The following is a 17,560-nucleotide window of genomic DNA, read 5'->3' on the forward strand; positions in this document are numbered from 1 at the left end:
ACTATGTAAGGGGCTGTACCACCTGCCAGCGGGCGAAGGTGGTCAGAGCAGCGCCACCAGGGTTGCTGGAGCCCTTAGCCACACCACACAGGCCGTGGGAAGTGGTGTCCATGGACTTCATCACAGATCTGCCTTCGTCCAGGGGTAAGACTGCAGTGTTGGTGGTGGTGGACCTTATGTCCAAAATGTGTCACTTTATACCGTGTGCCAGGGCAGTCTCGGCAGAAGAGACAGCCAAACTGTTTGTTGATCACATTTTCAGACTGCATGGATTACCTTTAAGGGTTATTTCGGATCGTGGCCGCCAATTTGTTTCCAGGTTCTGGCGGCGGCTCATGAACCTCCTGCAGGTGGAGGTCAGCTTGTCGACGGCTAGACACCCGCAGACCAACGGACAAGCGGAGAGGGTCAACGCCATTCTGCAGCAGTACCTGAGATGCTACGTCAGCCAGCGGCAAACGGACTGGGTGGATCGCTTGCCACTAGCAGAATTTGCCTACAACAATGCAGTGCACGTCTCCACAGGGGTGTCGCCCTTTAAGGCCAATTACGGGCGCGACCTCAGATCTTTCCCAGAGAGGGAGAGGGAGGAGGAGGAGGAGGAGGGCCCACAGGCTGAGGATTGGGCAGAGGAACTGGAGACGGTGCACCAGCAGCTCAGAGAACACTTGGAGAGGGCCAAGGAAGCGTACAAAAAGGGGGCAGATCGCCACAGGCGACAAGGGGAGGTCATCAGGGTGGGGGACAAGGTGTGGTTGTCCTCGGAGGGCCTTCCCACCAGAGGGAGGTGCAAAAAGCTGGCACCCAAAAGGCTGGGCCCCTTCACGGTCACGCAACAGGTAAACCCGGTGGCATACAGGCTGGCACTGCCAGAGGACATGAGGGTGCATCCAGTGTTTCATAGATCGCTGCTGTCGCCGTACAGGGAAAGCAGCAGGCTCCGAGACAGCGAACAAACCCCCGAGGGAGGGGGGGAGAGGGAAGGCAGGGAGCAACTCAATGAGGCCACGGCCATCCTGGATTCAAGGTGGGGGGTGGGGGGACTGGAGTACCTCATGGCATGGGAGGATGCTCCACCGTCCCAGAATGAATGGGTCCCAGCCACTCAGATACAGGAGGAATTCTTGGTGGAAGAATTTCACGCCCTCTTTCCCCACAGACCCAAGCCCTGGCACATGGAAAGGGAGGGGGAGGAGGAGGAGGCACGGGAGAGCAGCTCACCATGGCGCTGGGAAGCGGAGTTTGAGGAACCAGAGGATGAGGTATGGGTGTCACCGAGATCCACCCAGTCAGAGGAAGGAGCAGATTGGCAGAACGTTTTTACCCCCACCAGCTCTGACGCCACGGACTTTTTGGGATTCCCGTCCGCCCAGGCGGAAGGGGGGGGCTCGCAGGACTGGGGGGAGGTATTCACACCAACGGGCTCGGAGAGCACTGAGTTCTTAGGCTTCCAGTCGTCACCGACACATGGGGGGGGCCTGGGGAGGGGTGAAGGAGAGCTTGGGAGGGGGGTGGATGTGAGGGACAGGGGATATCGCGAAGTCCCTCCCCTCCTGAGTTCAAGCCCGTCCCCGAGCAAAGGGGAAAGCAGGGAGAGTTCCGATTCCAGTGGGGAAGCAGGAAGTCGTGTCCGAGGCTCAGGCAAGGTAGAGGAGCCAGGGTCCCAGGTGGGACAGGAAGGGGCAAGCAAGGGGGGAAGACCCATCCCTCCAACTCCAGAATTACGCAGGAAGAGGAGGGGCAAGAGGATGGGTCTGCCAAAGCTTTTGTGTTGGAGAAAGACGCGCCAAAAGCCATTAGGAGGTTCTGAAACCGACTGACAACATCGCTCCGTGTAAATAGCAATGACTTGAGCACTGTAAATACGCAGCACCAATAAAAGAATAAAATGCAGAGCTGCGTAGCGTCGTTACTCTGAAGTAGTCCATTCCGGCCACTGTGACAGTAGCCTTATTACCTGACTCCACGGCTTTAATGATGAATTGTGCACATGCGCAATTATTATTATTATTGCAACGACAATGCAACGCAACACTATTTAGTCAGTTGTGGGAGATGCATTAATCATGGCTCATGAATAATCCTGCTGAATGGTACAATGCGGGGGGGGGGGGCACATAAAACATTGAAAACATAATCAGAATGTTTTGGGGGTTTTTTTTTACCTCGTAAAAGCCACGCACTAGACTCTCTGTTTGCTGCACAACACCTCTCTCAATTCTCCATTTCACCATCCTCTCTATATATTCCTTCTTGTTCTTCTCTGTCACTGGGATGTTGGCACCCCCAGGCTTCAATTCTCGTTCGGTAATCTGAAAAGGCAAACAACCACCAAAGCGTTAGGAAGAAGGATCTCTCGCAAGCTGAGCTTCTTACATTATCAAGCTGAACTTATTCCCACAGTGGCAGATTCTTATTTGAAGTGGTGAAACCCAGGCAGCTAAAAAAAAAAAAAAGGAGCCGAAAACTCCCTCTTGGGCCAGTGGTATCAAGTACAAAGCAGGAAATCCCCCCCCCAAAAAAAACAACAACCCAAAGAGATATATACAAACAAGCCTTCACATTCTAAAGAGAGAGATTACTGAAATGAAGCTTTCTAATATTGACACACACACACACTGCAACAAGGAGTCACATGCAACGCATGCAAAGAAGAATTTCAAATCAACCCTCCCTATTCTGGCAAGTTAATAGCACAGAGTTGCATGAGCGCAAAAGTATTCTATAATAATAATAATAATAATAATAATAATAATAATAATAATAATAATAACATATTTATTTATTTATACCTTGCCCATCTATCTATGAAGAGAAATTGATTCGTAGCAACACTGCTGCAGGCTGAGAGGTGCCAAAGAAATGCCTCCACGTGGTCTGAGCTCAACAACACTGTGGCAACTTCTTTGAGCATCCGTTAGGCAGGTCACTCAAATCACCTCCCATGAGAGTGCTGAGTCTGCATCCGCACCACCGGCAATGACATAGGAAGCAGCCACACAATCCATTTTGTGGGTAGATACTGTGATGTGGAGCCCAGACCATGCACGTTTATTTTTGGCAGCAGCACTGCAGCGGTAACATATGAATCAGCTCTCAAGTTGCAATCTCTCCTGGGATCAAGAATCCCTGGGGGGGAATTTGCCCACTGTCTGCTAAGTTAGGGGATCCCTCCACAATGGAGTGGCTCTGCTAGAGTGGTGAAGAGCAAGCCTGGCACCCTCAGTTTCTACCGAGACACCCAATGGACTGAAGCGCAAAGCTGGGCACTCAACTCTTACAAATCTCAATGGAGTCAAGTGGTTCTCTATTGCACTTGCTACCTTTAAATGCTAGAACGACAGCTAATAATTTGGACAAGGAGCAACAGTCAATCTAAATACAGTGGTACCTTGGTATTTGAACAAATTGGCTCCCGAATGCCGCAAACCCAGAGGTAAGTGTTCCAGTTTGCGAAGCTTTTTTGGAAGCCAAACGTCCGATGCAGCTTCCGATTAAGTGCACGAAGCTCCTGCAGCCGCACCTTGGTTTTTGAATGGTTTCGGGAGTCAAATGGACTCCCGGAACGGGTTAAGTTCGAGAACCAAGGTACCACTGTAAATCTGATTTTGGACAAATGAATCTGGCCAATTCCAGCCTCAGCTGCATCTGTGCAGGGACTTTAGAGTCCAGATAACTTTCATAAAAGAGGAATTGCTCATTTTATGAGCACAAAGGAATGACATCTCAAGAAGCTCACAACACTATATAGTATCAGAGGCAGGCTTTTAAAGCTGTGCTGGACCGGTAACTGGTAATACAGAGTTTTGAGCATTAACATTAAATGAGCTTTTTATTCGAGAGGGAAGGAGACCTGCAGAAACAACACACCAATGGCATTACATCTCAACAAAGCAAATATATAGGAAGAGAATATAGAAATGAAACTAAGTTTTTCTATGTAGTTTTTGGAGGAAAAAAATTGTGCACACCTGTCCAAAGACTTCTTCATTTACAGTGAATGTGAGATCTAGGATATCATGTATATCGTTGTCTTTCATCCACTGCAAACTCTGGTGGAACTCCTCATCAAGGTATTCCAAGTCACTCAGGTCACACAGTCTAACATAAACAAGAATAAATTAGAGGAGTGGAAATGATAGTAGTGGCGGCAGAGGCAGCATGTGAAGAGAAGTTAAGACAGAAAATTCTTACAATACTAGAAAGGGCAAAGAAAGAAATCCAAAGAACCACCACTTAAGCTCAAAGGAATCTAGAAGTAATTTATCTGAATTGTAAAAGCAGTTATTTAATTACTGATGTATATATTTTCCCAACATACACATTAAAATAATAAAAGTCCTAAATAACTTATTATTCGTTTGAATCTTTTTATTAAACAAAATCATTTTTGTTTCGTTTTGCACCAATGCTGATTTTAACCAAAATAACGAGTGTGCACACATTTACCTACCTACTCAAAGATATATTGGTCATCATTGCGAACCGGAGCCCTCCATGATCGGAGAGATCATGCTGCCATTACTGCCAGCTTTGCATGTACCCATAACTACAATTATTTCCCACAAACCAGAACAAAATACATCTTTCCTCTTTCACTTCCCCCCATGCATCTACTGTAGCAAAGCGAATGACCAAACCTACAAGTAGGGACCATTTTATACAGTCTAAATTAATTTATTGTTTGCATTCAATTTAATTATTTCTGGAAAAAGAAACAAGGAATTCTGCTCTACTAATACGTAGTAAGGGTTAGACGACTTCAGGGAGCAAAGTCTTTTATTTCTACCTTCCAATTGCCTTGCCTGCTCAATATGGTACAGTGGAACCTTGGTTGTCGAACGTAATCCGTTCTGGAAAACCGTTCAACTTCCGAAACGCTCAACAACCGAGGCGTAATTGCCGGTCGGCAAATTACTTTTAAAAAATGGAGAAACGCGCCTCAGAAGCTGTTCTGACTTCCGAGGCGCGTTCAAAAACGGAAGCATTCACTTTCGGGTTGTTGGCATTCGGGTTCCGAATTGTTCGGCTTCTGAAGCGTTCGACAACCGAGGTTCCACTGTAACTGTAAATTCATACCAAGATTACGCACACAAAAATACAAGGTAAGAATTCTTACAAGAAACAAAATATTTCAATAGTCAACTGCATTCATCGAGGTTTTCCTCTTGATGATAAAGCGTTCATATGATCTCATTAGCAATCAATATCATTATAGCAGGCCTTAACTGGGCTTATAATTAGACACCTATTTTGTGGACAAGAAATTGACAGAAGGTTCACCAATTCTGCCCCTTCCATGAAAAAGACTCATACTCACATTCTGAGGAGGGCTTTATAAAATGGCCGTGTGAAGAAGGCATCTAATAAATACTGGTGTATTAGAGCAAGACCCAGGATTCGACCACTAAACCTGAACCTGCATAAGAGAAATTAAGAGAGCAGATAGAGCTTATTTTTTTTGTTCAGTGATGAGCCTTTACAGCACTATCCATTAAAACCCTTAAATACGCTTGTTAAAATAACATTCAGTTAATACGCGGAATTATTTGGCATCACATTTCCAAATAGACCTTTAGAAAGGAACACTTCATTAAACTTCTTTATACAATGGTATAAAGAAAAAATTAAGAAACAACAAAAAATGTAGCCACTGAGGATAGATGGCACATCGATATTTATGATTAGCCTAAGTTCAGAGCCAGAGGAAAACTCTTAGGAAAAATATTCTGGGGAAAATATCCTTTCTATTCAATATGTGTCACTCCATGGCTGAAGCAACTTCAACTGAGTAGGCAGGTGCTAGATTTTTCTGGCCAGGCTTTTGGGCCTTTAGCAACTGCAAAAACATTTTTTAAAAATGGGAGAGGTGAAGGTTTTTGCAGGCTTGGGGGTCGGTCCAGCCCCGGTCAGTGCCAACAACCTTGAGCTAGTTAGACCAACGGCTTGGCTCAGTATTAAGACAGCTTCCTATGCTCCTAGGTGTAGATGGAAGAAAATGCTTCATCTTCTGGATCTCTGCCTAACATGCAACTTGTTAAGGGAACAGGATCTTGGGAAATAAAAACCTTGAAAAAGCAGTTTCATGGCCCGAGGGATTGGGGAGATATTATAAGACAACAGGAAGACCTACAGCAACAGTTGCCTAGTCAAGTTTGTGGAAGCCAACTGATACATATGTGTAGTCCCCTTAAGCCACTATAACTCTGCCTGCAGGGGTTTGATTTACTTATTTATTTACTGTGCAAACAGCGTAACTCAGGCACCATAAACACACACACACATACACACACAGCTTTTTTTTCTGGGGGTACGCATACCCCTAAACGTTTTGTGAATCTAATTTTGGCCTCATTGAGGGGCAGTATTTCAATATGAGTAGGAAAATGAGAGTACCCCTAAAAATTTTTTTTTAGAAAAAAAGCACTGCATATATTTTAAATCACGCATAAAACATAACTCACATCAACCTCTTTGCTTAAAAATATCAAATCACATTCTTATGGCACCCATTAAAATATACCTCAGACTACACAGTTAAAAACAAAACAAAACACAAAACCTAATGCGGAATAGTCCTGAATAGTGTTGGGAATGACACGGTTTCTTCCTGCGTGAGAAAATGGGTCACTCTCTCTGCCCCCTCCCCCAATTCCCTAATCTGTATTCATGGAAAGGGCTTAGCCCAATGAGAGGCACTAAACACTGATTGAAATCTCTTTCTTGCCGACTTTATTCTGTGTTTAATGTTATTTTTGCATCTGAGTTGACAGAATGGCTTTCTGTTGTAGCTATCGGGCTGTTTGCTTTCTAATACAAATGTGGGTCCCCATAGAGCTGGTAAAACACCAACCAGTCATTCACAAAACCACAACTTTTTATTGATCCCCCACACTAGACATGCAAGAAACAAGAGCAACATTTAACACAAGGGGGAGGGGGGGACATTTGCAAATTCCACTGGTGAATTAAAAAGAACGAAAGTTTTAGAACAGCACCTCAGTCCAAGAAGCTGATCAAAAACAAAAGATAAGCCATGATTTCTGGTTGTGCTTGAGATCTGATGGATTGGGGGTTGTTTTTGGGATCTTCCCCCACACTGAAAGACTGAAATTCAGAAGGTGGCAGAGAACTGGAGAGGATCATGCCTGCCAAGCTGCCTTGTGCTGGCTGGAAATCTAGGCATGCCCTGTCCTGGATTTATGGTCTACGGGGCCTTGTGTACAGCTCTTTTGGGGGGGCCCTATTCATGCAACTAAATAAACACATGTCAAAATTAGGGGTCTATGGGTAGACAGTAATAATAATGTTTCATCATTCTTACCATTCATGGTGATTGTCCACAAAGGCAGACATGGGGCTTATTTGCACAGTGTAAGTATCGTTGGCTGAATATTCAAACAAGCCGTAATATGGGTTGAAGAGTTCTCTAGATACCAGGAAGAAAAACTCCCGTGAAGGTCCACTGTAGTCCAGCCTTTGGGGGAAAAAAACAACAACACGATTATTATGCAAGAATGAACTAAAACACATCTTAAACCTATATTCTCTGTAAGACTACTTCCCATGATACCTTCAGAAAAGAATGTTTTATTCAACTACCATTTACATTACTTAACATTTTGCTAAGCTCAGTTATTGTTCCTAATTTCCACTTGACAATTTTGCATTATAGCAGAATTGTACACCTCTGACTTAAAGGCAGAGATTGTATAATGTTTTCTATTTGACGGTTGTCCATGCACGGGACTGGCTCAACTGCACTTCAATTCAGAAGAAAAATAACGCATTGTTCCTAAATTCTATTTTGGACATCTCCAGTTCTTCTAAGAGCTCTGGGCCAGGGTTCAAATCCCTACTCAGCCATGAAGCTCATTGGATGATCATGAGCCAGTCACTCGCTCTCAATCTAACTGACATCACAGGGTTGTTGTAAGGATGACATGGGAAGGAGGATAACTAAGTATGTGCCACCTTGAGCTCCTTGCAGGAAATGTGGAAGTATAAATGTAATAAATAAATAAAATGGCACACCCCAATACATGCTATGCAATTTTCAACGCATCACAGATCAAAGCTGGAAATGGAAAACAATAATCGCCACATTGCACCTTTGCACAATGGAATTTCACAATATGTCTCTTCCATTAGGAATAAACTGAAATTATTCTGATTCTGTCGTTTTACTTGACTTATTTCCCCCTCCCCTTCCTTCAGGGTTCTGCATTTTGTTAAGGGAGCTACAACTCACTTAGACCCTTTGTTTATCAGGGCCAGTAATCCTGAACTGTCAGAAACATAAGGAAATTCACTTCCCAGATGACAGTTAAGTGGACACACATTGAAGAGATTATTTGACTTAAACAGCAGTGAGCTAAGTTCAGTGTCTTGCCGTTCTTCATGGGCTCATAACCCAAGGAGATTAAAGAAGATACGGTTAATACTCAACAGCAGGTCATGTTCCTCAGATATTTTGCTTCCATGCTTTGTTTTATTGAAACCATCGGTGAGGACCCCAATTCACATGAGTATGATGTTACAAACAGGATTTAAAAATTTACAAAGTTCCAGTTCCACGTTCAGGATGCTCATTTTTAAGCACCACTCAAAACCCACGGAAGGAAATTAATATGGAAGATCTTCCCATCTGGCTGGGTATGTGGCAAAGAAATTCCACCCAGCAACTAGGCAAAAGGATCTCTTACTTCTCTCTGGGCTTCTGGGAAAGGGTAATGGTCAATACTGAGAACAGTGAAACAGTGGTTCACCACAGTCAGGGCCGGCCCAAGACATTTTGGCACCTAAGGTGAACCGCCAGGGAAAAAGGGGTGAATGAAGAGTGGGAACAAGTGGGAAAGAACAATCTCTGTTGCCTGAGGTAGGCACCTCACTTGGTCTTATGGGCCGGCCCTGACCATAGTTCAGTAGTAGAGCACGTATGCTGCAAATGAAAAGATCTCAGATCCAACCCCAGACTATTCCAAGTAAGAGTTAGAAGGCCCCCTTGGCTGAAACCCCAGAGAACCAATGCCAGGCAGGTTAGACAATACTGAGCTAGATGTAACTCAGTTATAAGGGAGCTTCTTACGTTGTTACACTGTCTTCAGTTCCAATAGGATGTTGGCTGCTCTGCTCCCAACTGCTCAGAGTAGGCAAAACAATGAACGTTTGCTCAGCAGAGATCTGAGGCTCTAAGGGAGATAGATGGACTTGCTCTGCTTGGATACTGGAAATGGAGATGGAGAGCAAAGGGGCAGCTGCTGTGGGGACTTGACTTTTGAGTCCATTGCGGAAAAATCATAACCCCCTATTTTTCTTCTTCTTCAAACTTCCTAAGAATAGCTAAGCGCAAGGAAGCAGGCCTAGCTGAGGGACTTTCCCTATTGGTGAATGATCCTTGGAGAATAGCTCACCGCTATAGGAATCAATGTAACACTTTAACAATAAACATAACAATTAATCGCACAACACATCTTTGTTATGGAATTGCTCTGCCAGCATAAACAAATATAGTTCAGTTCACCACATTTCAGCATTAGCTTGTCCTCATGAAAATTCATCAACATGTTACTGCACATTTTTGCAACCAATTTCCCCTAATACTGATTTAAAAAAACAACAACAACAACCTTACATTCACTGATACTGTACATGGATTTTTAGGCACATTTCCCCTAATATATGCATTTTTGTGCACATTTCTGGTTGGAGAACTGAATCACTAAATTTGTAAAAATGCTAATTTCAAACGACAGCTGCATTTTGGTTCACATGCACTTTCAGGAAGTGCAAATCAGATAGGTTTGACAACCTAACCTAATTTCTTTTCCATTCAGAATCCAAGACAGCTTGTTCTGTAAAGCTGGCATGTGATTTTTGAAAGGCCTTGATTTGCATGATTTTCCAAAGTAGCATAAATGTGTTTCTTCCACTGAAAGGCACAGAGTGCAGAATATTTTCCATTTAACAACATTCTACGTACAAGCCTGGCCTAATCACAAGTGAATAGCCTTGGACAATGCATTATATATTTTTTAATTAAGTTGAATTTAAATGGTTCCTATATCTATCTATAAAGGGACACGGGTGGTGCTGTGGGTTAAACCACAGAGCCTAGGGCTTGCTGATCAGAAGGTCGGTGGTTCAAATCCCCGTGACGGGATGAGCTCCCGCTTGCTCGGTCCCAGCTCCTGCCAACCTAGCAGTTTGAAAGCACGTCAAAGTGCAAGTACGGTAGATAAATAGGTACCACTACAGCGGGAAGGTAAACGGCGTTTCTGTGTGCTGCTCTGGTTCGCCAGAAGCGGCTTAGTCATGCTGGCCACATGACGCTGGCTCCCTCGGTCAATAACGCGAGATGAGCGCCTTAACCCCAGTCGGTCACGACTGGACCTAATGGTCAGGGGCCCTTTACCTTTACCTTTGTATCTATCTATATGAATGAAAGGATTCTAGCCTAGTATCTTCTAGACTGACATGTCTGTTTTCTATAGCAAAGGAGAGTTTGATGAGAGGACGCAATCAAATATGCAATTCCCCATCTGCTGTACTGAAAACAAACAGTCTTAAGGAAATCTATACATGTGATTTATTTGAATGTGTAACTCAAGGAAAAATAAGTGAATGGAATGCACATTCACACACTCTTCACTCACTTAACCTAACTGACTTCCTCTTCTGTCCCAGACTGAGATAGTAAATTTGAGATGAAAACCCACAGAGGTTTGTGTTGCCCAAGACTAATTTCAGAGAGATGATAGGTGTGATAATGAGGCAGGCAAATGTGTATCATTTTTAAAAACAAAAAACACCAATATCCATAATTTTGTTGGCAGGTGCAGCAAAAACACCCAAGGCAACTTTCAACAAAAGAAAATTCACACACAAAAAACTCATTTGAAAAATACCATGGTGCTATGTTCCAACGGCTGCTCTTTAAAAAAGAGAGATTCTACCTTATTGCTTTTGCTTTGCTATTTTATATTGCTTTTGAAGCAAAGTGCCACTAAGCACAATAGAAAGACTGCTGTGTCCTGGCCGCCTACACACATGAAAGCCTGAGAAAATATTAATTCAACTTCAATTAATCATGTTTTTTTTAAAAAGATTCCTGTCCTTTGAACAAACCTTTCCAGTCAGAATCAACAAGTTTGCTAACCCTATTACATAGAATGAGCCACCGAGCCAAATTAAGGACCATTCAGATTTCCTACTCATAGCCATTATTCCCACAGGGAGAAAGGTTCGTGTTCACATTTTCTTGCCTAAAGCTGTTCTAATGCAAGCAGTAATTTAAGTTTGGCACAGACGTAGCTTACACATGAGGTGCCCTATAACTGGCCCCAAGTCACATGAGTTGCATCATGTCAGTCACCAGTTGACTTGTCTGACAATCTTATCTGTGAACGCTAAGCTGCATTCCTGATTGCTGGAATATGAGGCAGCCTTCTTAGCTATCTGGCTAGAATTAAGTGCACCTTTGGAATACGGACTGATAATTATTCTACATCTGGAACCCTGCTGCCAAATCTTACCATCAGGATTAGGCAGAGTTGCATTTTTCTCCGCCTATTTCTAAATGTCTGATTTCACTGTTCTTTCTGACCCCTCCTGCATATGAATTGGTTAAACGTATTGCAGTTTTGCCTAGTCGTTTTTTTCAATATACTCTTGTCTAATGCTAACAACAGCCTCTTGTTGTTTGGGTCTTAAAACCGCCAGCGACAACGTACTTACAGGGATTACCTTGGGGGCATTTGGAAAGCAGCATTGTGCCAAGCAGAGAGCACACAGACTTACTTTCTGCTTTCTAGTAAGCCAAGTCCAAGAGCCTGCACATGTCTTTCAGGAGGAGGTGTTGCAACATATTTGGAATGAGACAAAGGAGCAAAAAGTGCAGGCCGTTTCCTGTTCCTCCACAATACCCAGGCATGCAAAACTGCTCCCAGTTACAGTGAAAGTTCTGGCATTATAACCCTTCAAGATTACAGTGAAAGAGTCTGGCATTATAACCCTTCAAGATTGAGCTCCTGCTATCTCAGTTGGACAGGACCAGTTGCTATATCCTGGTTTTCACCCTACTAATGATTCCTGCTAACAGCCACTTTCGACAATTTCTAGAAAATGGAAGCTTTGCACTATTACTGTAGTTTATTCACACCTTCAACAATCCAGCAGGAAAGTGTTAAGCTTCCCTTCATAGCAGAGAAAAACCCCTCCTTGCTAAACAATGAACTTTTGCAAACAACAACAACCCAACAAACCTTCAGATGAACCTCTTTATATTACCTTGACAAAAAATGGTATGAGACCTATCCATTCTCACCCATTCTAACTCTCATACATATCCAATTGTTGTATTATTGTCCGGACATAACTCAAGCTCGGCCTTCTTTATATGAGGCGGAAAAGCAACACACAAAAGTTTAAATAAATTAATTAAAAAAATATCAAACACATGAGCCCTCCCCCCCCGACCCCAACCAAGGTACATCCAGTGATATACTGTATCTGTTGCTTTTTCTTGGAGCAAAACTTTATTTTACGGGTGCATTTGTAGAATTCTATGGCGTATATATCACGGCTCTTTCAACATCTAGCCAACAAGAAATAGATATGGCTGGCTGGCAATAAATAAAATGTGGTTGTCTTCCATGAATGGATTGAGCCAACAGCACCAACCAAGTGTAACTCTACAAACTGGATTTTCCAATGTCCAAGTGTCAGTTCTGACAGCTTGGAGATAATGAGGCTACAATCATCTGCTCACTCAACTTGATAGTAAGCTCTAATGAACTCAATGGGGCTTACTTCTCAGTAGGCGAGGAGAGGGTTTGTACTGTAAAGTGAGTAATGCTGGCTGGAACCCAAGCAGAAAATACAAACATTGCCTCTACTACACCTTCAGGACCAGACAGGTTAGCCTGATTCACAATTATTCATTCCACAATTTTGATAGTGAATGAAGGTAGCTTATACTAGAAATCTGTGTATTAACACCAATGAATGGAAACAACTTCTCTTGAACTCACGCACTACAATATTTTAAGGTTGTGTGTGTGTGTGTTTAAAAAAGGATCCATTAATCATCATCAGCACAGCAATGCCATTAAAATTCCTTCAGTGCTTGGGCAAGATGAGAAATGTTAACCCAGCCTGAAGACATCTCCCGGGTAAGCTTGCAATGGGGCATGTTGAAAGACATGCAGATGCCATTGACATGACACCGCACAGTGGCAAAATAGACCTATCACTAGGGTTACCATGTAGAACCTTTATTCATTGGTGAATTGCCTGCGTACCATATATAGACCAAAACTGTTCTTATAAGACAAACATCTGCATAAGGATTTAACGCTGAACTTCTCTAAACTAGACTTGAGTCTCTTTAATAACAAATGTCCCCACAAGTTCTTCTGCTTTATGGAACTACAAATGACCAGGAGTTATAGGGGAATACCCACGTGCCTTCTACTTTTTAAGTCTGTTTCAATACGGTTTGTAGGGACCGAGCATGTGCTTTGTGCAATTCTCTTAAATGGCAGCATTGTTTACAGGTCAAAAGCATTATGAGGGTATCAGCTTTCAGTTTTATTCACTTTTTAAAGTTCACGTTTCTAGCCGCCATGGCTGCCAAATACATGAAAATTGGGAGAAACATTCAGCGATATTTCTAAATCTAAAAGGGTGTTCAGCTGGAATTCCTTCTGTCAGCATGACCAAAATAGCTCCTTGTTCCTCCCCATGACTACCAGAAACAATAATCTCTTGTGCAATACAAGGAAATTTAATCTTCGAGTGCGCCTCTCCCGAATTAATATTTTTATCGTGTGCCCACATTGCTTGAGAAGATTGGCCCTATGTCCTGAGGTGCACAGCAAACCCAAGGTAGCAGTGTCTCTGAAGTCCAGCGATGCAATTTTCAGTTTGGTGCCCAGAACAAAAGCTGTAAAGGCCCCTCTTCTCAGTATAACCACTTGTACTTATTTGTTGCGGCTGAGCACTTTTAGCCTGTTCCATATTTTGTGTTTCATAAGTTTTATGGTCGAGTTTGATTTTTTGTGAGCTGCTTTGGGTGTAGAAGTGGAACAGAAACACTATAATTTGTTTATTTTAAAAAGGGAGAATAATTTGGTTTGGCTTAGCACAATATTTTGATTTTTCATGTGCACAGTACACATAGCCGGAGTGTTATCTCACTATGAACTTCACAATTTTTTTATGATGTCTGGATAGAGTACCATGAGAAAGAAAACTGAGTCGGCCTGCAGCTTGCAAGAGGCTACGTATATAGCAGAGGCAGCCAATGTGGTGCCTTCCAGACGCTGTTGGACTAAAATTCCCATGAACCCCATCTAACCCAGCCAATGGTCATGGATGATGGGGGTTGTAGTCCGCCAGCATCTGGAGGAACCTGATATAGAGAAACTGCCTCATCTCTTACTTTCCTTCCACATACAACAAAGAGTTGCAGCATTTGAATTAGCATGGTTTGCTGCTGACCCATGAAAACAACCTAATTCTAGCCAATGCTTTCCTGCAAATAGTTAACATGCCTCTTTGCTGCACTGTTCATTCATTGCAACTCCTTCCGATAGCCAGGTTATTTGTATAATTTAAGAACTGGCACAAAGCTGAAGTAATGCCAAACCAGCAAAACATTTGCACACAACAGCTGCAGGAGCAAATGCTTAACTGTTCCAGCACACAAATGTTATGGCTTGTAGCTTGCTCTCTTTGGGCATGCAGATGGGCAGGGGGGACAGACCAGAATGATTCACATTGTGCTGGTGACGGACACCCAAGCAAAAACCTGTCCCCATTTGTTCATGCGTTCCAAATCACATTATTTATAAACATTCAATCACTGAAAAATGGTTTTCTGAATTTATTTATAGCAAGCATGTGTATATCGCCTTCTGGCCTTCAAAAAGGCCCCCAAGGTGGTTCACATTCTTGATACGATACAAAATAAGAATGAGAGGAAGAGAGGGGAGATCGTTCCATGAAGCAAGCAAAAATGCTTGCACTGACAGAACATTCATAGCAGCACAACGCTGAATTCCTCCCATAAAGTTTAATTTTAAATTTATTAATACAATCACAAGAAGAAGATAGCAGAGTATTCATCATCAGTGATGTTGAAGGGACTATTTAATATGTGCTGGTAGCACTCTCAAACCACTTCCAAAACTTGATTATTAGTATTATCAATAATAACAATTATTAATATAACTGATTACGTTATTGGTGTGCGGAATTCACATATCCTCAGTGACAAAATATTCTGCATGCATGTTGAGGAAATGAGCATTACTTCCTAGACAAACACCTGAATCATTTGCTACATTACACAGACACACAAATCAGCTTGCAAGACCCTAACTGAGATGACACTTACACTGTATAGGAGTGCCTTTCTTCCTCTAAAAGAAGTGCACTTTGAGCAGAAGTAGCAAAGTGTGTAAAATAGAAAAAGGAAGGAAGGAAGGAAGGAAGGAAGGAAGGAAGGAAGGAAGGAAGGAAGGAAGGAAGGAAGGAAGGAAGGAAGGAAGGTGACACTTGAAATGACCCTCTGGTTCTTTTAAATCTCTTGTCTAACCTTGCCAAATTCTTGAACAGCTCAATACATTTTATAATGTCAATCTTCTCTCATTCATTGCCTGAAGCATCTACTGCAACGACTGCAGAAAATTCAAACCATGCTAGTTTTCTAGATCTCTAGCAAAACTATTTCCAAGCCCTCGAAGCAAACTTGGGAGTGCAAAAAAGCAATATGCAGGATGGAGCCCTCCCTGCCAAAAACAGATCTGTAAGGAACTCAACATGTACACAGTTTAATTGATGCTTTGCAAAGGAATTCACATGTCACAAAGCTCAGAGAACTTATTTTCGAACAGCTGTAAGTTCTAGGCTTATGAGAGGCATTTCCTGGCTGTAATCCTTCCTCTTCTCGCTCTAGACCGCAAACAGTAGATGAAATACTTGAGTGCAGCTGCGAAGCGTAGTACAAAGTACATACTGCATTGGGGGCCACTTCCCTTTTCTACTCACCCTTCCTCTCCGACAAACGTGACATACAGTTTATTTCTTTGCAGGTCCTTTCTTGAATAACCCATAATTTGGTTGAAGGCATCTTCCAGCAAATGGTCTCTCCTGATAATTAATCTGCACAATGAAACAAAATGGAATCAAAGGAGGCCATAATTTGTAGCTTAAATGTTTTTTCCCCCTCTGGTTATATTTAGATTGCCTGGGAAAGTTAGCACTACAAACCACGTCTTAAGAGCCAATCTAACATTTCTTAGGATTCATTTAGATAACAATTTCCTGGGCATTGTGCCAGAGTAATAGGGATGGATACTTCCTCTTTTCCTCCCTTCATAAGGACAACAGGGTGCTTACCTAAAGAAATAAACTGTGTAGGCAATTCACTTGATGTTGGTCCTGAACCAGCATGATTCGGCATAGGCAGAAGCAGCCTGAAAAGTCTGAACTACAGACACAGATGTCAAACGTTTCCAGCACTTACAGTTTGCAATGACCGGGAATGTCTTTAATACACATGATGCAGAAAACCAATGGAATTCTTCCAAAAGGACAAGGTGAGAATGGTGGGACCTAAATTATTGAGTGGCCGCTATTTGGTGCAAAGTGTTTGCCAAAACCAAAAGCTGTTGGATGAAAGATGGTCACTCACCTATGGACATCCATTGTAAGGTGAAGGACCCCTGGACGGTTAAGTCCAGTCAAAGGCGACTATGGGGTTGCGGTGCTCATCTCGCTTTCAGGCCGAGGAAGCTGGTGTTTGTCCACAGACAGTTTTCCAGGTCATGTGGCCAGCAGGACTAAACTGCTTCTGGCACAATGGAACACCGTAAATGGAAACCAGAGTGCACGGAAATGCCGTTTGCATTCCCACCACAGCAGTACCTATTTATCTACTTGCACTGGCATGCTTTCAAACTGCTAGTTTGGCAGGAGCTGGGACAGAGCAACGGGAGCTCACCCCGCCGTGGGGATTCAAACCACTGACCTTCTGATTGGCAAGCCCAAGAGGCTCAGGGGGGTTTAGACCACAGTGCTACCCACGTCCCTTGTATTTTATTTTGTACATCACTTGTCTTTTATAGCCAAGGGTCGAACTGGACATGACATGGTAAAGGGGAGGGAAAAGCAGTGTGGACTGCAGTCTCTTGGAGCTGGTGTGCATTATAAAAATAATTTTTAAAAAACCACTGAGAGATGGTGACACACACCTGCCATGTAACGTCTAATTTGGTCCCAAGCGGGCATTTGAACCTGAGTTTCCAACATCCCAACCCAACATGTTAGCTGAGATATGCTGGGAGCCCTTTGCTTTTGATGACAGCAACTAATACTCAGTGACACGTTTATTTATTCCATAAATAAATATACACATTTATTTATTTATTTATTTTTAATGAAATACGCCGCCACACCTAAAAGCAGTTTATGAAACCAAAGTGGTTTCCCCCCCCCCCAAAAAAAAACCCCAACCCATTATGGGATTGTCAGGGGAAACGACAAATCACATGAA

At 43.0% G+C, this 17,560-nt stretch overlaps 1 protein-coding gene across 1 annotated transcript in view; it reads right to left on the reverse strand.

The window, feature by feature from the left end:
- The window catches only part of HECW2 (HECT, C2 and WW domain containing E3 ubiquitin protein ligase 2), a 189,295-nt gene that overhangs the window by 17,436 nt on the left and 154,299 nt on the right, over positions 1-17,560 (reverse strand). The window contains exons 21-25 of the mRNA XM_060273161.1: positions 16,054-16,167; positions 7,325-7,477; positions 5,321-5,419; positions 3,972-4,101; positions 2,166-2,312 (exon numbers count right to left, since the gene is read on the reverse strand). Coding sequence (XP_060129144.1) covers positions 2,166-2,312; positions 3,972-4,101; positions 5,321-5,419; positions 7,325-7,477; positions 16,054-16,167 — 643 coding nt within the window. The remainder of the gene's footprint in view (positions 1-2,165; positions 2,313-3,971; positions 4,102-5,320; positions 5,420-7,324; positions 7,478-16,053; positions 16,168-17,560) is intronic.

The sequence above is a fragment of the Zootoca vivipara genome, chromosome 1, assembly GCF_963506605.1.
Source record: "Zootoca vivipara chromosome 1, rZooViv1.1, whole genome shotgun sequence".
NCBI lineage: Eukaryota > Metazoa > Chordata > Lepidosauria > Squamata > Lacertidae > Zootoca > Zootoca vivipara.